Here is a 21,937-nt window from a genome sequence, read left to right as displayed (position 1 = left end):
CATATGGTTGAAATTAATATAATTAATCAGCAATTGATATAAGCTGTGCAAAAATAACTTACTAATTTCTTTTTTATTTCTTATCATTAATATAATTAAACAACAATTGAATAATTGCGTAATTGATATAATATGTGGTAACTGGTAATAGTTATCAATTACCGTATATCTAAAATTATAATAAGTTATGATATATTTAAATCCTTAATCATATGGTTGAAATTAATATAATTAATCAATATAATATAATTAATAAGCAATTAAATAATTAAGCAATTGATATAAGCTGTGCAAAAATAACTTATTAATTTCTTTTTTATTTCTTACCATTAATGTAATTAAACAACAATTGAATAATTGCGTAATTGATATAAGATGTGGTAACTGATAATAATTATCAATTACCTTATATTTAAAATAAGAATCATTATGATATATTTAAATCCGTAATCATATGGTTGATTTAATGATTATGTTAAAATAATATATACCACGTATATATCATAATTTATTATAATTTTAAATTTTCGTAATTAAAGTAATTCTTAATCAAATGGTTGATTTTTTCCTAATATACAGAAATTGATTACGGATCTCAATTTATACTCCAATGGTTATATTTTTAATTAGTCAATCGGTCAAATTTCATAAATCTAAAATTAAAACCAATTACAGTAAATTTAAATTCGTAATCACTGGTTAGGTTGTTTTATATTGAATCCAATGGATGAAAATATCAATTAATTATCTAAAGCTAAAATAAATTAAACCTGGTGGGAAGCCTAAATTTGTGTATGAAACAATAAAAAAAATAGAATTTCATTTGAATCAACATACAAAAAATAAAACCTGATGATTTAAGTGACCGGTAGTAACGTTGATGGATTTTGAACACAATCATGGGTAGGCCGATATGCTGTAGATTAAATGTCTGGCTGGTGAACAGCTTCATCGATGGTGGACGGTGAATTTGCCGGATAAATGAAAAGAAGGTAGAGAGATCTGTGGAAGATGATGGAGGCGTGAAAGATGAGATCATTGATTTGGGTTTTAGGTTAAATTACGTTATAATGAATAATGAATACAGAATAATATAAATAATAGAAATAATAGAAATTAATAATTAATAATTAAGAATCATTAAAGAGAATTGGTTGTATACTATTTTAATTTATTTTAGATTTATTTTATTCACATGAAAATTAGAGAAATGCTAGATATACATGAAAAGTTTAAGAAACACCAATAGGAAGATGCCAAGTTGAGTTAAAGTTTATTGATTTAATAGTATAGTTAGATAAGCAACATGGGTAAAACCTAAGCGTTAAAATCTATGAAATAAGTTCTTCAAATTAACTTATAAACAAATAAAATATTTAAAACGACGTTTATTCGGTCGGTAAAACCCAGACATTGGTAAAACCCAAGCATCGTTGGTGCCGAACGTTGGGGCGGAGAGTTGGTAAAACCAGGAGGACGCTGGTACAACTCGAGCGTTGCGACGGTGAGTCAACGTTAATTCGATCGGTTTCAATTACGTTCATCATAGTACCGGATTAAAACAAAAATGTTGGCAAAATTCGGTCTTTGGTACAACCCGAGCTTTACCGTCCCTTGTCTTGTGGCGTTGAGTCGGTAAAATCCAATTGTTGTCGGTCCCGGATGATGAGACGATGCGAATAATCGTTTAATGATAAAATAACAATATAAATTATATGGTCCAATTAGAGGCTGCCAAATGAACCAATAATGGTCCAACGACACCAAAGTTCTTGTTTGTTATATATAATAATAATAATAATAATATATATAATAATATATATAATGGTATAAAAAGAGTGTACTTGAAAATCCCAACAAGTATTCTTTAGAAAAATAACATGTATACATGATACCTCTAAATATGCTAGATACTTAACGGATAATCACTCGATAAATACCCGACGGATATTCAGTCGAGTATTTTTTATAAAACATATAAACACCAACCGAGCTACATCTGGATAATGGGTAAGCAAGAAACAAGCTACGCCGCTATTCCCTTTTGAATCGCAAGCCTATTCTACTAAATATCAATCCTTGGTTCCTCGGGCTCAGCGAGTCACTGTGGACCACCATCTGCACCCGTTCCAAAATGTGAACCGCCTCGGGAGCTAGGGAGCCAAATGTGTCGAAGGCAAATGGAATGAACACATGTTGATTCTCCAAACATGCTGCCTCATGCTTAGCAACCTTCTTAGATTCTGCCCTCAAAATCGCCTGTCACGGAACGAAGCCACTGTCTCTCAGTCCCACCAATGTGGACACCCCAGTGAGTCGACACGTGCATGCTTACCCCTTGCCCAGCCAAACACAAGAATGTCCGCATGACGCAGGGTAGATCTTCCCTCTCGCGGATCAGTTAGAAAGTTAACAGGTGTCTCTTTCTTGCCTGAGATCCCGGCGCACCTAAGCACATCCCATAAGACGTCTCTAACCCAGTCGTGACGATACTTGAATCCCGGCAATTCCTTACAGTGAAGGGCATGCTCACCAAATCTATCCAAACTGGCTTTTTTTACAAATGGGACATGATTCGTCTGTAGGGAAAAGAGGAATCATAAGCCGGTATTTAAGGATAACTCTGTATTCAACTGCCGACATCCGTTGCCCAAAACCTTCAATGGGCATAACAGTCAGAAAATCCTGGGCATAAGCCCTCTTGAGACAAGCAAAAATTTCCTTTTGTCTCGGGGTCCTATCGAATCATTTCTCCAAATAATGTACGTTTTACCAAATATGATGTTGGAATTACTGGTACCCGATCTGATCCCTACTCATTTCATTCCTAAGTGAGAGAGGGGGCCCTAATGCTCTCTTGCAATGTAGATGGTTTTACATGATAGATTCCTCACACATGCTCAGTTCCCAGTTCTCACCACCTTCCTAAACATTCCCCCCTGCCCCACCTCTATTTCTGCCCTTGTATCCTCACATCACACTTTGTTTTTTAACCAACTAATTAAATCAAGTACTTTTCACATTCTCTTTATCCCTTCAAAACCATTCATTTCATACAATATATCCCCCCATCAAATTTTAGCACATATAGGTAAATACACATTGGGATGAGCAACAAACAAGCTTCTAGTGATCCTATTCTTGAGTTCATTTGGCCTCAAAACATGTTTACATCAAACAACATACAATCATCATCAAACCAACGTTCAACCCCGGTGAAAAGATCACTACAAACACAACAATCTGATCCTGTAAAGTGTCCAAGATGCGATTCGACAAACACTAAGTTTTGTTACTACAACAACTACAACAAAACGCAGCCTCGACATTATTGTAAAGCGTGTAAGAGGCATTGGACTAAAGGTGGTACTCTTCGTAATGTCCCGGTCGGTGGTGGCAGGAAAAACAAGCGGCTCAAACGGCCTAACACCACCCCCACCACTGTCGCGGCTGCCACTACCAATGGTGATCATGGTTTAGGGTTGAATGATCAGAAATATATGTTCCCAGATGATAAAGGTTTGTTTTTTAAGCCAAATGATGGTGAGTTTGATCAAGTTTCTTGGGATTTTAATGGTAGTTTCACCGGTGCCACCACCGCTAATTTGCAACACTTACCTCATCAAAATTTAGGGTTTTCTCTACATTCAAACCCTAATCCAAGCATTCCAACTTCTTTAACACCTTTATTATCTGGTTTCAAAGATGAATCAACCCTCACAACAACAAGAATGATGATGCCGAATTCGTCAACCGTTTCGCAACCTTGGATGCAAGCTCCAACGTCCACAAGCAATTTCTTGGAACCTAATTATTGGACATGGAATGACATTGATTCAATGGTTCAAGATGATCAGAACAAACCCTTTGATGGTCCACAAATGAAAAACTAAATGGAGGTGAGATTGAGATTGAGATTGAGATTGAGATTAATATTAAAGTTAACTAAATTTAGATTATTTAATTTGTTTTAGGGTTCTTTTTTTGTAAGTAATGCATGGGTGTTTGGGTGTATACTTGGTCTTGAAGCTGTGGTTTCTTATTTTTAGTATTTCAGCTTCATGGTTTAATTATGTTCTTTTTGTGAATCTGTGTCATGAGTTGATGGAATATTATTTAATGTGAGTGGGGTTCCATATATATGAATTTGTGATTAGAATTGGGAAGAAATTTGGAGTGAAGTGCATGTGAAGAGACATTGGGGTCTTCTTACAGCTCAAGGGACTTGAGTTGATTGATGTCAAGATGAGAAAGAAAGATTCTTCTGTGTTATTTTGCCCATTCTTCAAAGGGAAATTGTGGGACCCTTTTTCTTTCCGCTTCTATCAATATTTGGTGATATTGTACAATTACTAAGACCACTAGGTAAATTCATTCTTTCAACTTTTAATGGGTGGTGTAGTATTAAACACCTTATTTCTCTTTGGTAGAAACCTCAAGCTTGAATTTTGCTTTCCGTAGTTGCCTACTATAATCTCTTGAAAACCAGTTTCTCTAGTGCGCATACTTTGTAATTTACTTGGTCCATTTGTCACATGGTTTTAGTGGGTCCTGTAGTGGCGGATCTAGAACATAATTTTAGAGGTAGCGTAATTTTTTTTGACCGTACATTAATGAATTATTTTTTACCCGTTTCGCGCGTTTGGGTGGCTAGTTTCGCGTTTCACACATATGGGGGCTTGGTAACGCGTTTCGCGCTTCCCCAGCTTGATATATGCACTGCACGTCTGCACGTACTGGGGTTAGATTAACTGTTTCGCGTGTACTAGCGCCAAGTTACCAGTTTCGCTGGTATGGTAATGTGTTTCGAGAATTCGAGTGTACCGGCGCCCGGTAACACATTTCGCTCATACAACCACCGTGTTATGCGTTTCACGTGTCTCGGGCCTAGTTTTGCGTTACTCGCGTCTCAGCGCCAGTCGCCAGGTCACCTATTTAGCGCATACGAATGCCTGGTTACGCATTTCGTACAGGCACACGATAACCCTTTTCATGCCTACCTTCACTCGAGTATTTAAGTTGGGCTTTAAAGTTTTAATTAAATAGTAGACTTTTATTCATCTTGGGTTTTTTAAACTTTTAAAGGTAAAGTTTTGGGCTTTTTAAATTTTTTGAGGGGTAGCATAATATAATTTTCAGGGGTAACGTAATACATAAAACGTAAAATATTTTACTTCGCCGGAAAAGTTGAGGGGTAGCGGGTGCTACCCCTCCTTATAAGCTATGTCCACCACTAGTCCTATAAATTTTCCGATAACATATTCTCATCGTTAAAAAAAAGTCACCTTTTCACATTGGAATATTCAATAGAACGTGGATGTTTGAAAACTAAACCAATTGAGGGATTTAAAATGATGAGTAATTAAGAAACATTGAATCAAGATAATTATAACATAACATGACCAAAGTTGTTTGCCCCGTTCAAGAAACCATTTTGTTTCAATTAGTGTTGGTTCCATTTGGATCATACTCAATATATAGTTACAATGATATATACAAACAAATATTGGTCGGAGATTTTTAAAATATATGAAACAATATCTATGTAATTAATTAACAATAAAAATCTATAAAAGAATTTTAATAATATATAAAAATAATACAAACAAATATTGATTGGATATTATGTCATTAGTTGTTCATGTGTACTTGTGGAGAGAAGATCAATGTTTTATTGTTAAATAATAAAAGGTGGCACAACTAGTGTTTATTATATGTAAATCTGGCCTAATGTAAGCATAACGGAATGATTAACAATATGGTTAGCCCCTTGTGGGAATTATATGTACATGTGCAACACATCTTACCCACTACATAAAGGAGAAAATGAAGCATGTGAATGGTTGTGAGCCCACAAGTATTATTTGTGGTAGTCAAATCTTTGATCTACAGTTTGGTCAAATCTTTGGATTTTAGAATTCATGTTTTTAGTAAGATTTGATTTCTGATTATTTAAATTGATCAAGGAACTCATATCTCACTTAAATTATTCCAAGTTTTTTTTATCGATCGTTATATGAGGCTTTACAAATACCTTGCATGGCCGCTAGCGTCCGCCGGACGTTCGGATGTCCGTTTGGTGAAAAGTTCGTTATGTTCGTCCGTTTAATAAAAGAACCAGACACGGACAAAAAAAAATTGTTTGATAAGCTTAACGGACGAACACGGACAAATATCGCATTCGTTCAATAGTATTCGTGAACGTCTAGTAATATCCGTCTGATTACGTCTGGTAACAGCCGTTTAATAGTGTTATGTATGTTAAAATTCCTTGAAGACATGGGCGGATCTGTAGTAGAAATGGGTGGTTCCCCGGAACCAACCGAGTTTCAAAATAATAATGTATTTGTATATATAAAACATTAGAGGAACCACCTTATAAATTAGGAAGGAACCACCTTAAAAACATTTGAAACGTTTGGCCAGCTGGTAAGGTGCTGGTTTTGTAACTTGAAGGTCACAAGTTCAATTCCGGATTTCCATATAATTTTTGAACTTTTTTTCTTGAACTCTTCCTTTTTACTAACTACTGCACAACCCATTTAAGGTTTTATTAGTCAAAAAATAAAACACACAGACACTAAACACAATGGTGCCTGCTATCTCCCCTGTCCCCTCTTCCCCGTCGGCCGTTCCCCGACCACCACCGCAGCTTTTCCGGCCGTTCTCCAACCTCCTGCCTTCCTCTCCTCCTGTCTTCTACTCTTCCTCGAAGCTCGATTGCTCGAATCCTCCCACTTTGAAGGTAAGTTTGCATTCATTTGTTAAATGTTAATTGTTCTTGACTTGTTAATTGTTCTTGATTGCTAACTACTTAATTGTTAGGTTATTTGTTAAATTTAGTTTTAATGGCTTGTGGTCACGAATAGTATATTTCAAATCATAGTTGTTGGTGTTGGGTGTTAAAATAGTTGGAAAGATAAGAGTGGTGGTGTTGGTGGCTGTTTTTTGTTGAGGTAAGGTTAATTGTGTGAATATGGTTTCTAACCGACCCGAACCTCAAACGGACCCGGAATTTATTATTGTTTTCTTATTATGTAATGAACTTTGCCCGAACCATCTAACCGACCCGAACCTCAAACCGACCCGGAATTTTTTATACCCGATTCTATAAAATTGAATCATCTAAAAGTTATGCACCACCTGAAAAAAATTCATGGATCCGCCACTGCTTGAAGAATGAATAATTTAAAGCTTGTTTCTCGGTGGATTTTGAACATCAAAACATTATTTTGATATGATTATGTGTTTGGTTACTCTATTAATTGTTAAGTATTTTTGGATATTATGTGATGTAATATTTATTAGTGTTTATGTTAAGTATTTTGATATGTTTATGTTTGTTTGTCCATTAACGATCATTAATGTTCGATTGTCCATTAGTGTTCGTTAGTGTCAGTTTAGAATACTAACGAACGGACACGGACAAACTCAATTCCTTAATGAACGGACACAGACATAAATTTTTGTTCGGTATGATGTTCGTGAACCATCCGTTTGTCTGACAAAAGCTTAACGGACTAACACAAACAAGGTCTCATCTATCTCGGTTCGGTCTGCTTACAGCCCTAATGGCCGCTAACCATCGAGATTAGGTAAGCACAGTTTACACTAGACATGTGAACTTAAGCGAGATTAAAGATAGAAAATCGTTGTAAAATTGAATTCAAACGGAAGACCGGCCTCTAGTAGATGACTAGATGACGTACTCAACCACAACATTATGTACCCCTTGAAAGCATACGCAAAGTTGTTGATCTTAATTAAAGATTATGAGACCTAGTAGCAAACTAAAAATTTTTAATAAAAGAAAAGGGACTCAGTAATTATTAATGCATTGCTATCATACTTTATAAATATTTTAGCAGTTATTTTTTACCTCGGAAACTACATTACATCATATGGCTCCCGAATTATAAGTGTAATCGTTCATTAAATACATATAAGTCAATTAGTTAAAAGGTGAATACGTTCAAACCTTTTTATAATTTACAAAAGAAAAATGATTATCATTAGCACTAAATTCTTGAATAATCCCACTTTGACATAAACATATTATGAACGAACCCTAATGTTCTTCCACCAAAAATCATATGCAAGAAATATACAATCGAAAACCATATATACCTTCTTTGGTGGCACCAGCCATAGTTAATATGAAGCCTTGACGCATCAATTCATATTAAACTTAAATTCCTAATGGAATTTGAATTTGAAAAGATTGTGTTACGACCGTTACTATAACGATCTTCTTCGGGTAATTCGTCTAATCCAACAATCGCTATAATATCTTGAAGTTCTTTGTATTGAGATCTTTGTGATCTCCGATACAATCTTGAAGGCGGCTGGGTTTTACCACCAGCAAACCTTCAGGCGGGTGGGTTTTACCCGGAACTGGAAATAACTTGGAGGCACTTAAGGGCTCTGTACGGCTGGGTTGGGTCAGCTAACGATAATCTTTTGTCATTGGGTCACCCCGTACTATGTACCGTTCAAAAAAAAAATATTATCGGTTGTCACAATATATAATTAAGGAAACCGAAGAGTGCATTTTGTCACCTTATTAACTTTTTACTTTTGCATCATGAATGAAGTTAATTTATCTAAGATCGTATTTAAACAAAGTTTTATAGTTATTTTCACAAAATATGTTTAGAAGTTTAGATAAGTTTTGAAGTGGGTTGGGCTTAGTTGGATCTTGGGCAATTGGGCCATGCTTGATATAGGTTGGTCTGTACACATCTAGGGTTGTTCATGAGCCGAGCCGAATCGAGCGAAGGCTTGCTTGTTGCTTGGCTTGTTTACAACCGAACCAAACTGAACGGCTTAAATTCGAACCGAGCAAAAACCGAAACGAGCCAAAATCGAATCGAGCATTTTTCGATCGAATATCGAGCGATTTCGAGCATTATTTATTTTTGTTTCACTTTAAAATTTTAAATAAGAAACAGGTTTGAAGGTTTTATATTATATGATTTATAAATAAGTTAGTAATTTTTAGACAAGCGTGTAATATATTGTAAATTTTTATTAAAAGTAAGTTTGAAGCGAAATAAATTGATCATGTAAACAAACTTCTAGTATTCTAAATACTTGAAACGAACAAATAAAACTATAAAATTGACGGAATTGGAAAATTTTAAAATGGTTAAAAAAATCGAAAGCTTATATTTATGTGTTTTGTCTATATATTTATATATTTGTCATATATAATTATATATAAAATAAATTAAAAATATTCGAGCCGAACCAAACCAAGCAGACCTTTGCTCGTTGCTTGGCTCGTTTGTAAACTGAACCGAGAAGAGCGACTCGTTTACAATCGAGCGAAAAAACGAGCGAGCATTTTCCGAGCAATATCCGAGCGAGCGATGAGCGGTTTTGACGGCACTACACACATCTCTAGACTCTAGTCTAGTTGGTGACCCGGTTCTTGATTTTTGTTAGCTATATCCAGAACCGGTTTCTACCCGGTTCCGGTTCCTAAAAATACCCAATTGGCCACCTCTAGTTGGGTCCTTAAACAAAGAAAATTTGAGGTGCACATTCGAACCAGTTCGTGATCCAAATTGAAAATGTTTTTAAACAGGTTTGGACACGATCTGATACGTAGGTCTAAGATTAGTTCGCATAGTTTAGTCATTGAATTGGTTTAGAACCCAGATTCTTTAAAAGATACTAGATTGGAGAACAAGTTTAAAATAAACTAGCCATCATATATATAGATATGTTGGAGAGCATTTTTGTACTTTTCGATGTATGTTTTGCATGTTTCCCGCTCATTTGTCAGTATATAAATATTGAATGTGTTGGATTAATCAAAACACTGAAAGGCAAATTGATAGCAATTGCGACCCCGTAAAATGCCACAAACTGAAACAACTAGTCGTTGGTGCAATCGGATAAGATAGTCATATGGGTCAGGTTCAAAAGACGGGTCAATGTTAATTTTGGTCCATCGGGTCAGACGAGATACCCTGGCTCCATGTTGAAACAGTGATGTCCGGTTGCAAGATATTAATGCTACATTTAATATTCCCATGCAACGTTCAAAGTGGTTATCTTTTTATTTTGTCACATGTTTCTAGTTTATTATTTTTAGTTTTATGCATGTTTCATGATTTCATTGAGTCAGTTATTAGCTTATTTCAAGGGGCCATGTTCTAGTTAGTTTTCTTTTGTTTATTTCCTATATGTACGAATACATGGTGAAATGAAAGCAGTTTTTGATGTTTGATGAAAAATATATTTGTGTTAATTTTCTCTCAATGGATTTGAGTTGAAATTAATTCTCCAATGCTAGTTCAAGTGTGGCAACTTGAATGGTGACCTTTGGAATCTAATCATAAGTTTAGGTGGTGAATTCTGTATCCTAAGCGCGTGTTTAGACGCCCTTCGGTTTGGATTCGGTGGTGTGTCTGTATCCGAAAACGAGCCGTTGTTCTATCCGTTTTATTTATCATTTCGAATTTCTATTCGTTACCGGTCAGATTCCTATCACAATTTAATAATTATTGTGGTTTTATCTTCAACTAAAAACCTAAAGATGTCAACATTTCAATTTATGTGAAACGTCGAAGGGTTCAAATAAAGCTCGAATTAAGAAATGTGGTCGATTTAAGAAATCAGTCAAGTAACAATGGCAACATTTGGAATTCGGGACAGGATGGAAAAATTTGCAATTCAAGAGAGTTTGTTTTGCGATGTTTAGAGGGCTCCATTCGGTTTATCAAATTCGTGTCTATAGCAGCGCACTTTATTTGAAAAAGATACAAATCAAAATATTAGAGTAGATTAGATAAGATAGAACCATCCCAAATATGTTTGTTATGAACCATCCCAAATATGTAGTGATTTAGGTGTCTCTGTGTTGCTGTCCTAAAACTAAGTCAATCCACAGTTTACACAGGAAAAGTATACTTGTTATATTACAAGTCGATTCCCCTTTAAGTTCACTACTAAAATATATTTTGCGACAAACTAATCATCGAAAATAGAAGTAAAAGTGATATGTAGAATTTCATACAACCAAGTTATAAAATTGAAATTGTACTTGGCCTAAAATCAAAGTAGTGATCAAAGATTTGAAGTGAACTTGAACCTTATGTTTCTAACTCAATCTCTGCTCATGACATCTCTCGTTCCTCATACGTGTCAAGCGCCTTCTTGCTGCTATCTTCTGCCTGTTTAGCATCTTTTGTAAACATTCTAGGCGTGATCGCCATTGACATGAGCTCCTGAAAAAGAAGTTTACACGCGTATGGAAGATGCACCTGCATACATACACTAGCACCATAAGTAACTGTTTTTTAATACGTGTTAAGAGTCGATTCATCACCAAAAACAATAAATAAATAAAAGCAAACCAATAACTCACCTGAACGATATCAGTTTTATTCTTGCATCCTTTACACTCAAAAGAATTCTTTTCAAGATTGGCAATCGCGATCAACCCACACCGTTCACACACATGAACCCGAGACGCATCACTCAGGTCAAACAACCGTTCCTTAAGAAATTGAGCAGCACCATGAGAAATCATACAGTCTCGTTCCATCTCCCCAAACCGCAGCCCACCGTCACGTGATCGTCCCTCAGCTGGCTGCCTGGTAAGAATCTGGACTGGGCCCCGTCCACGGGAATGGATCTTGTCATCCACCATATGCTTTAACCTTTGGTAGTAAGTCGGCCCGAGAAATATCATAGCTGGAAGCCTCCGACCCGTATGACCGTTGTACATTGTCTCAAGCCCACGCATCTGGTACCCACACCTGTGTAACGCCTTACTGATATTATCCACCTGCAGCATCGTCAACGCCACGTCATTAATTTATTTATAATCAAATTAAAAGTAATAAGGTGACTTACAGTAACGTCTGTGAAGGGTGTGGCGTCTCCTTCTTTGCCCATATGTGCAGCAACTTTCCCCATGATACACTCGATAAGTTGACCGTGGTCATACGGGATGGTATAGCGTGTGGGTTGACTATGATATCGGGAGTGATGCCTTCAACGGTCCATGGCATGTCTTCTTGTGTGTAAGTCATACCCACGGTTCCCTTTTGACCGTGTCTACTACTAAACTTATCTCCAATTTGGGGTATTCTTGTGGATCTCACCCGTACTTTCACAAACCGTAACCCGTCAGCATTTGTAGTCAGCAATACCTGTGAGCGGTAAAGTGGGCAGGTCAGGTCAAGACTGGTTGACCCAGAAAGAAGACAGGAGTGTACCTGATCAACCACTCCGGTTTCACCGTGACGTAAGCGTGTGCTGAGATCACGAAAAGTGTAGCGTGAGGCTTGATCATCTTGAGCAACAGGTGTTGTTTTTCCAATAATCACATCTTCACCTCCAACTCGTGTTCCCTAAATTATAATTTAGTAGTTTTCAGGAAAACAAATCTTAGCTAAGAAAGAAAATGCCATCTAATAATTCACAAAAAACAAGCACTCACAGGGGGAACTAGACCATCATTATCTAATTTATCATACGAACCGCACCTCATACCCTGTAAAAAAATATTATAAACAATTAAACAGCCTTCATTGGTGGCAAAATGGGCAGGTTGGCTGATGGAAAGAGTACATATATCTACGTAGACCCGTTTAAACATAAATGGGTTAACAATTGAGAAAAAGAAAATGAAGCTTACCATGGTATTAGCTCTATCAGGACGGCCAAAATCTTCTTTCACAAGCGTCCCTGATTTATTTTCTACGTCTCTGGAAAAGACTTACATATATCAATTATTAAAGAGAGAAAAAACATTAAAAAATTACAACACAGTCAGTTGGATTGACTGAGAGAACCTGTAGGAACGGAAGAGTAGTGATCTGAAGAACCCACGATCAATTGATGATTGGTTCATAATAACCGAATCTTCTTGGTTGTATCCAGAATAACAGGAAATCGCCACAATTGCGTTCTAAAAAAAAGACACACAGGGACGATATTCAAATAAAACTAGAGCATCATATTAAGCATATTAAAATATTTACAATGCCAGCCGGAAGCTGTCTGAAGTGAAAATGCTCCATTGCTTGAGTAGTCACGAGTGGTTTTTGAGGATAGTAGAGAACGTACGCCAATGTATCCTAAAACAAACATGATTGCAACAAAATAGTAAGAAAATAATCGCATTGACATAACTTCTTAGGAAAAGAAAAAAGTTGGTACATACCATACGGTATTGGAAGTTGGTGGCATAAATCCCCATAGCTTGTTTTCCCATAGCTGACTGATATGTATTACGCGGAGACTGTTTTACACAAAACAACAAATTATAGCCATAAAAAAAAAAAGAATCATTGTGCTAGTTAAAATATAGTTTCAATGTAAAGCCTTACTTGATTGTGGTCAGGAAATGGTATGATGGATGCACAAACACCCAATATTAATGATGGATGAATTTCACAATGGGTATAAGTATCCGAATAAGATTCGTCTGGATTAAGCCACGCGCTTACAAGATCCTGCATCCATTAAAAAAATATGTTTTTTAAACATGGTACTCACGGGAAGTTCCAATTATATTTTCATAGACAACTAATATATTAAATACAATTAAAAAAATTATTGAAAAAAAATGACACAATTAGCAGGTTATATTTTTCTAATATGGTACTAATCAGAAATTCAATTATAGTTTTTCATAAAGTATGATTAAAAATGATCCAACTAGGAGGTTGTAGAACTTAGATATGTTCAGGGTAACGTCTTTAATGTCCGACTCATTTAACTTTCAGCTAACTTTTTTAGAGTCGACCCATTGACTGTTTTACAACCCAGCCCAAATTGACCAGTTCCAAGGTTGAAATTACCCCTCTACTTACATTAATGGTCATGGAAATCATAGTAGTCTCTTCTTCTTCGGTATCGATATACTCAATGAATCCGTTTGCCACAAGATCATTCCAGCCACCATAATCTGGAGTTTCCTGTGAAAAATAGACACAAACAATAAGTTATTAACTATACAGATGAATTAAGTCTGGAAGCAGAATTCAATGAAGTACAGAACTAGGAATACCCTTTCTTGCAGATTTTGGATGTCTTTCTTTTTTATTAGAAGTCTTTGCTTCTCAACAATGAAAAGTGAACTGCAACGCCCATAATCGGTATAAATTCGTAGTTCCTTCAAATGAATATCTCGAACAACTCCAATTTCAGTGTTCATTAAGTCAATTGAGTCTTCTTAACTATCTTACAGATCCTTGTTGGTCAGGATTGCTAGATTTAGTTCTTTGTAAGGAATCCGTCTAGGTTTGATTGTCAGCTTAGTCTATTAAGTCAATTGAGTCTTCTTAACTATCTTTGATTTCCGCGCTGTAAGGTAGGATTTCGTTATAAAGATACTTAGACATAAATTATTAAATAACCGTAAGGAAGTTTAATTTATAAAACTGGTGAGTCTTAAAACTTGTTAGAAATCCATAGGTGTCTTCTTGAAGGTCAAGGGTCCTGTTCGGGTTTTCTGTCAATGATCTATTTTACGATCCCAATTCCATAACTTAAGTTTCCCATTTGATTGATTGTCGTGACATTGGGGATTCTAGCCTAGGTAGTTATTTTTATCATCTTAGTTAATCTAAGTGTTTTAATAGTTTATTATATTTTATTTAATTAGGATTAGGTTTAGTTAATTAATAATTAGTTTAAAACCCCCCCTTCAAACATTATTATTAAATAGTCACGTCTTGTAATTGAGTCTAATTAGCTAGTATACGTAATTTATGGAGTCTCGTGGGTTCGATATCCGGACTTACTTAGCTGTACTAGAGTCGACCGGTACACTTGCCGGTTAGTAGTTTAAGTTAAGTTTAAGAGTCTAGAATTATTACTTAGTGTCTAGATTAGCTTATTTTTAGTTAATAATTATTTGACTACTTCAAGCACATCAGCGAAAAAAGACACAATGATAAGCGAAAAGACACAATGGTGTGTGAAAAGACACAATGATGAAAAAAGACACAATGATAAACGAAAAGACACAATGGTGTGCGAAAAAACACAATGACGAAAAAAGGCACAATGGTGTGCAAAAAAACACAATGACGAAAAAAGACACAATGATAAACGAAAAGACATAATGGTGTGCGGAAAGACACAATGGCGAAAAAAGACACAATGATAAGCGAAAAGACACAAAAGACACAATGACGAAAAAAGACACAATGATAAGCGAAAAGACACAATGGTGTGCGAAAAAACACAATGACGAAAAAAGACACAATGGTGTGCGAAAAGACACAATAACGAAAAAAGGCACAATGATAAGCGAAAAAACACAATGGTGTGCGAAAAGACACAATGGTGTGCGAAAAGACACAATGACGAAAAAAGACACAATGACGTGATTTTTGTTTTAAATTTTATATAACAAAAATCATACTCATATTAAAGATAAAAAAACGCTTGTTATTATGATGAAATTTTTTTTATTAAAAATATATCATACGAAAAAGTTATAAACGTTCTAATATGATAGGGGGTATTAACATGTGCCTTGCATGTGTAGTGAGAAAATGTGTACAATTACCTCTATGCCCTTTTTCTTTTGGTCCCCACTTGACACATGTCAATTATATATGGTTTCTCATACTTCTCATTTTTGTTACCGTTTGTAGAATAACTTGACTATGTTTACTATATGTGATATTTATTTGTATTGTTATTAATTAAACCAAACCGAAACCGTTTGAAACAGAAACGGAATTATGTTTCAGTTCAAATACCTAAATTCACTTTGAAACAACTAACAAGTAACAATCAATGGCTATATATTAAATTCTCCATCTAAGGATGAGCTAACTCAATTAGGTTATGGGATATACTTTAATCGTTCTCAAATTCAAATAAGCATTACATTACTTATTTTTCATTCTTACACTCTATCTTACCAAAAAAATGGTTTAATCCATTTAACTTTATCTCGCTCCTATTAGTTGTTAATTTAATATATTGTTCTTGTCTTTTAACCCGTGAAAAGCATCCTCTGTGGTCATTTTTAACAAATTTAACAAGTGGGGGTGGTTTAATCTATCTTTAAAGCGTCATGTCATCTTAATCAATGGCGGAGCCAAAAACTTTTTCCTATGAGTTCGGAATTTTCGATGCTTATTTTTTTTCCGGTGTCAAAGTTTTCGTGCCCGAATGGTTTGGGTTGATCATTCGGTTAGATATATAAAATTCAATATCACTATCATAAGAAAAATTTATCATTAACATTCAATAAAATATAAAGTTATTAAATATTAAGATATAGCATATTATAATTTTTCCTTTCGTGTTTTCATGTTTTGAAAAATATCTTCAATCGCGACTTTGAAAAAGAACTCATTCTCAATACAACAAATACAAGCATCGTTTATATAATCGTCACCCAAATGATAATGCAAATCCAACTTCACATGCTCCATTGAAGTAAAACACTTCTCAAACAATAGACCAACAGGTATTAGTTGTTGGCGATGGTTGAAACGTTGAGGCAAACGGCGAAGGAAAAAGTTGGTCGGTAGCTAATTAAGTCGATGGCCGATGTTTTTATTTGTTTATTAACTAAACTTTATATAATCAATGGGTTCGAATATACTATTTTAAAACAATAATGGATTCGCTCGCCGAAAAAGAATTGATTCGCTCGTTAATTCAACATTGTAGGTTATATATAAAACCAAAACAGGACCGGGTTAAACCCAACGATGATAGTGTGGCTCCGCCACTGATCTTAATTTATGTTGATGTTAAGAGTATTAAAGTTGTCTTAGAAGACAAAAGCATTTTAATAACTTGATTGCATAATAATGTAGACGTAATTAATTATAGCCACATTCACATTAACAAGGGTAGCAAGCCAAATTGTAAAAGAATTAAACAAATTGAACAGAAACCCTCAACTCAGCTTCTTCATTTTCAACTACAACTTCAGGTCTCAATGATTTTCCGGTGACCCTTTTCGCCGTAGCACACGACAGACCACCGGAAAAAGAAGAATAAGATGTTAATGAAGATGAAGATGAAGATGTGTAGGTGCCCAGTTCAGCATCATGGTGTTTCAGAAGCTCAGATAAAAGTAACACAAGAGAAGCCATTATTATTATTATTATTATTATTATTATTATATATTTTCAAAGATTGTATTTTGTGACTGTCAATGTTACATATATGTGAGTATATATATATCTTGGGAACATTGGAAGGTCAGCCCATGGTTATTAATATTATGATAAAATTCTTGTGGCACTTGATTCTCTGTTGGCCGCTGCCCCGGCTTTGGGTGTAGGTTTGTAAAAAAGTTAAAAAAACATACATATATATATATATATATATATATTTCATCACTATAATATTAATGAAAGAGTAACATGGTTTATAGTAGTCCATACAACTTTTGGTTTCCGGCCAAAATCTTCACTTCCCCTTCTATACCGGTAGTATGGATGAGATTAGTACCTTACGTGTACTCATATCCATACCAAAAATCATTAAATCTGGGTATCTACACTAAATTTTATGGTACGGGTACGGATAATTTTGATATGGGTATCTACACTAATTTTTCAAAAAGTAAATAAGTTATAAGTTTGTAAAAATAAGCAATCCCAAAAACCCCCCTACATATGTAAAGCCAGCCGACTAGACAAGATATTAATGGTTCTGCCAGTTTAATGGTTCATATTAGTGCTAATGTCCATATTAATTTTTTGAACATTCCTTTTCACACGTTTCATATTGATTCATTGGATATGTGAGGTAAGTGGTAGACAAATAGGTGGCTAAGTGATACTACAATACATTTTTTTCGTTTAAACCTAAAATGTCAACATATTGGCCATCTTAGTAGTGACATTAGATATTCAAAAATGATATATTTTGTTTTCCGAAGTTGACAAAGTTGAGGTTAACTGATAAACAAGGAATTGAAAAGCCATAAATGTCAATGTCCATAAGGGACGTAAAAATCACAAGAAGCGCGCAACAAACATAAATTTTAACTAAGGTTTTGAGGGATGCATCAGGCAAAGGCAATAGTGCAACACGCAAAGACCTTAATAGCAAGCTATTGTGATAGACGTTTTCCTATATAAAAAAAATAAAATTAATATCAAGTGAGCAAATGGTCCACATATCAGATATTAAACTAATAAGAACAAATACTATATTTGATCTTAGCCAAAAGGCCGAGAAAGGTATGCCTGCTCCATTCTTGAGCCGTTGTTTATAACTATATACAGGCGGTCACTTCATATATGTATTTTTCACTTAGCTAATGTGGGATTGCGAGTGACTTTTGCCATTCGTGTCCGATCTCTTAAAATTGAATGCCATAAATATTCCTGATGAATATATTCACACATGATTAAGGTGTTTTAATTTCAGTGTCTAAACCAAAGTGAAGGATTGTAGTATGTTATTATAGTCAACATTGTGTACACACAGTTTATACAACAAATTAAATACACTTGTATATCCATAAAAGAAACTAGCATGTGATCAAAGTGAAAAAAAAAAAAAAAAAAAAGACAGTGTCGCACCTTCAGTATGCCGGGAACATCCTCGAGAGATTTAAGTGTATCGCCTAAAGAAGTCAACAGTTCTTCACATGAAACAAAGAATGATATCTAAGAAACCATGTCCTATTACATAAAAAACATTTATTCAGCACCAACAATAACAATATGAACATGCGGGTAAAGTTCTATTGTTACTGAAATTAGACTTGGAAATCCATGTTTACCGTAAAATACAAAAGGTTATATATATGAAGGATTAATCTTGAACTATTAGTAAAGTTAAAGGTTTATTTTGTTAAGTTATAATTTAGTTATTTGAATTGTAGTAGATTTAGGAAATGTATGTCTTGAAGAGCAAGTTTAGTGAGTCTCTCTCTCTCTCTCTCTCTCTCTCTATATATATATATATATATATATATATATATATATATAGGGTCTAGATTATTAGTTTTATGAGAAAGAGTTGAGATAGAGTTAAGAGAGAGTCAAAGAGTCTCATCTCCATGTACGTTTGATAAGTTCGTGAAGTTCGTTTGATTATATGAAAAGAGTCGAGGGTTTCACCCAAATATCTCGTGTTCATTTGTTTGATAAGTTCGTTTGATTCGATTGTTTGATCCGTCTGGGCCAACAATATACATATGACGAACTTTGCTTGTACAATGACAGATCATAAGAAAGTGTTGGCTATGCGAAGAATACAGGGGAGGGGAGATCAGTGGCGGATCCAGGATTTTTTTTTAGGTGGTGCGCTACTTTTAGATGCTTCAATTTCATAGAGTCGGGTATAAAAAATTCTAGATTGGTTCGAGGTTCGGCTTGATTCGATGGTTCGGGAAAAGTTCATTACATAATGAAAATACGAATTAAAACTAAAATTTATTCAATTACAAATGAAGTCATTACATAATGAAGTATGATATAATGAAGTTCATTACATAATGAAGTCAATAATACCCGTCCACCGGACGGGTATAAAACTAGTTATCAACAATTACAAATTAAAACTTAAATTTAACAAATAAGTTAGCAATTAACAACATCAAGAACAATTATAGTGTATAATTGATATAAAGCTGAATTTAAAAAAAATATTTAAAAAAACGCTGGTATGGAGAGTTAAACCCATGACCTTCAGTTTACAAAAACAACTTACCAACTAGACCAGCAATCATGTTGTTAGTTAGGTGGTTCCTTCCTAATTTATAAGGTGGTTCCTTATAATATTTTCTATATATCATACACTATAATTTCGAAACTCAGATGGTTCCGGGGAACCACCAATTTTCTACGTAGATCCGTCATTTGGGGAGCCTGAGGTGGTTTGGACACGTGAAGAGAAGACAAACGACAAACTCCTGTTAGATAAGTAGAAAACATTACCATAGAGGACTGGAGAGGTAGCGGTAGACCCAAATTGACCTGGAATGAGACAATTAGGCATTATTTGATAAATATGCATCCCTATGAGGATATGATGGTATAACCGCTTAAAGATGTAGGATTAAAGTTAAAGACTTCTAAGGGAATGATATATAGTTTTGGTTTAGAAATATATCTTAAGATCATAACCTTACCTACTTAATATAATTTATTTTATTACTATTGTTATTTATTATTACCACTAATACTTCTATTTATTATAATTATTTTATCTACTTACAACCTTTTTTTTCTCTTTTATTAAATATTACATTTTTTTAATATTCTATTTTATAATTTATTTATTCTTTTATTATTATTATGTTTGTTTTTGGAGCTGGGGTCCAAAAAGAGTAGCATCCCTATTCTCCAGGAATAGATACATCACACCCTTCCAAAAACCTATCAATAGTTTTGGTATAGTTAAATTCCCTAAATTAATTCAACTAGTTTAATTAATTTACATGCTTTATAAAATAATAAAACTTTATAAACCGTGTTATCTGTTCAATCAGATAATTCAGCTAAACATTCATCTGTTGTGCAATAGAATAATTATCTTATAGTGTTTTTATTGTTCTAGTTCATTTATACTTATTACCACTAATATAAAATTACTATACAAAATTATAATAATAAGGTATATTGGTTTTTATTAATTCCAACTATTGTCTTTTGGTTACTGCCAGTCCCAATTAACAAATTGCCTCTTGACGGTACCAACTTTTAACGTATTTGTTTTTTAACGTATTTGTTTCTAACGGTCCGTGACTAACATAATCCTAATACCATTAGTTGCAGGTCGCCGGAAAAACGCTTTTTGCCGGAAAACTAACATTTTCTCCCGAAAAACTAACATTCTCCTCCCAAACATCTTGGTAACTTCGTATCGGACCCTTAGGAACCATTATCTAGTAAAAGCCCCAATTTTTGAGGTCGCCGGTTCAAATATCATAATAGACAATAATGATGTATTAATTTGTGTTATGTTTATATTAGTTATGAATTACTTATACTCATTTCGTAAATTTTATATGTTAAATAAGAAAATTTTAACTATCTTGTACGGGCGGCTTTACTATACAAATTAACAAGTTGAAATGTGAGTCTCTATATTTAAGGGCCTCAAAATTTTTAGCGATTGGCGGTGTTCAGGTAGTGTATTTCGAGCAACAAATTTGACTTTTTCGGCCAAAAACGTTTTTCCGGCAACCTGCAACTAACGGCGTTAGGATTCTGTTAGTCGCGGACCATTAGGAACAAATTCGTTAAAAGTTGGGACCGTCAGCAACCAATTCATTAGTTGGGACCGGCAGTGACGAAAAGACGATAGTTTGAATTAATAAAAACCAATATACCTAATAATAATAATTAATACTTATATAAAAAAATATTAATATATTGTAAGATGTAACAAGTGGTTGTATATCCATGTATGACTTTCGAGTAAGTGATGTATGACTAAATGTGTGCTTAGTAACTGTTTTTAATTTAACTCTAAATAAAAAAAATCTCGACTAAATGTGTGCTTAGTAACTGTTTTTAATTTAACTCTAAATAAAAAAAATCTCGAAATACAGTAGAAATGTAGGATACAAAAAATATATGATTAAAACAATTCAAATTAAATTGACCATGTATTTGATTAAAATATCATTAGCATCTTAGCTTACTATTCAATATAAAACAAGGTTCAAGTGTACTGAAATGACAAGCATTCGAATTTTAAAACATGAAGTCGGTAAAAATTAAGGCAGCTTTGATATGTGTGAAGTTGGCTGATGAAGCATGTAGGTGAAGATAAAGACATGTATAATGCATTGATAACTTGTACATCATGCAATAAATACCCCAGCAAAGTATAATCATATGCACATACCATGGTATTTTACCAATTAATGTAATAGTTTAATCATTAATAACTCAATCCAAACTAGTTGGTGGCTTGGTGCTTTGTACTTTGTAGCAAACTCAATACTTGCATTAAGCCCATTAATCAA

At 34.4% G+C, this 21,937-nt stretch overlaps 1 protein-coding gene, 1 non-coding gene and 1 pseudogene across 3 annotated transcripts; 1 reads left to right on the top strand and 2 right to left on the bottom strand.

The window, feature by feature from the left end:
• Positions 1–3,101: 3,101 nt before the first annotated feature.
• LOC143537821 (uncharacterized) lies at positions 3,102–4,262 on the top strand (the record flags this gene model as incomplete). Its single annotated transcript, XM_077031501.1, has 1 exon — positions 3,102–4,262. A coding segment is annotated over one exon (792 nt), but the record flags the coding sequence as incomplete, so codon positions are not given.
• A 6,650-nt stretch (positions 4,263–10,912) lies between these two features.
• On the bottom strand, positions 10,913–14,179 carry LOC143537812 (DNA-directed RNA polymerase II subunit RPB2-like; annotated as a pseudogene). Its single transcript, XR_013136139.1, has 12 exons — positions 14,033–14,179; positions 13,836–13,940; positions 13,350–13,475; positions 13,184–13,261; positions 13,002–13,097; positions 12,813–12,928; positions 12,656–12,725; positions 12,458–12,511; positions 12,234–12,368; positions 11,869–12,167; positions 11,378–11,800; positions 10,913–11,273 (listed from the first exon to the last, which is right to left on the bottom strand). The product of XR_013136139.1 is annotated as a DNA-directed RNA polymerase II subunit RPB2-like (transcript).
• Positions 14,180–18,006: 3,827 nt separating this feature from the next.
• LOC143537844 (U2 spliceosomal RNA) lies at positions 18,007–18,195 on the bottom strand. Its single transcript, XR_013136151.1, has one exon. It is a non-coding gene; the product is annotated as a U2 spliceosomal RNA (small nuclear RNA).
• Positions 18,196–21,937: the final 3,742 nt, after the last annotated feature.

This window comes from Bidens hawaiensis, unplaced genomic scaffold (genome assembly GCF_021521415.1).
Source record: "Bidens hawaiensis isolate Kalapana, Puna unplaced genomic scaffold, B.hawaiensis_p1.1 tig00011408_1, whole genome shotgun sequence".
Classification (NCBI taxonomy): Eukaryota; Viridiplantae; Streptophyta; class Magnoliopsida; order Asterales; family Asteraceae; genus Bidens; species Bidens hawaiensis.
Note: the sequence above shows the minus strand (reverse complement) of the source record. Positions and strands in the feature narration are given on the sequence as shown.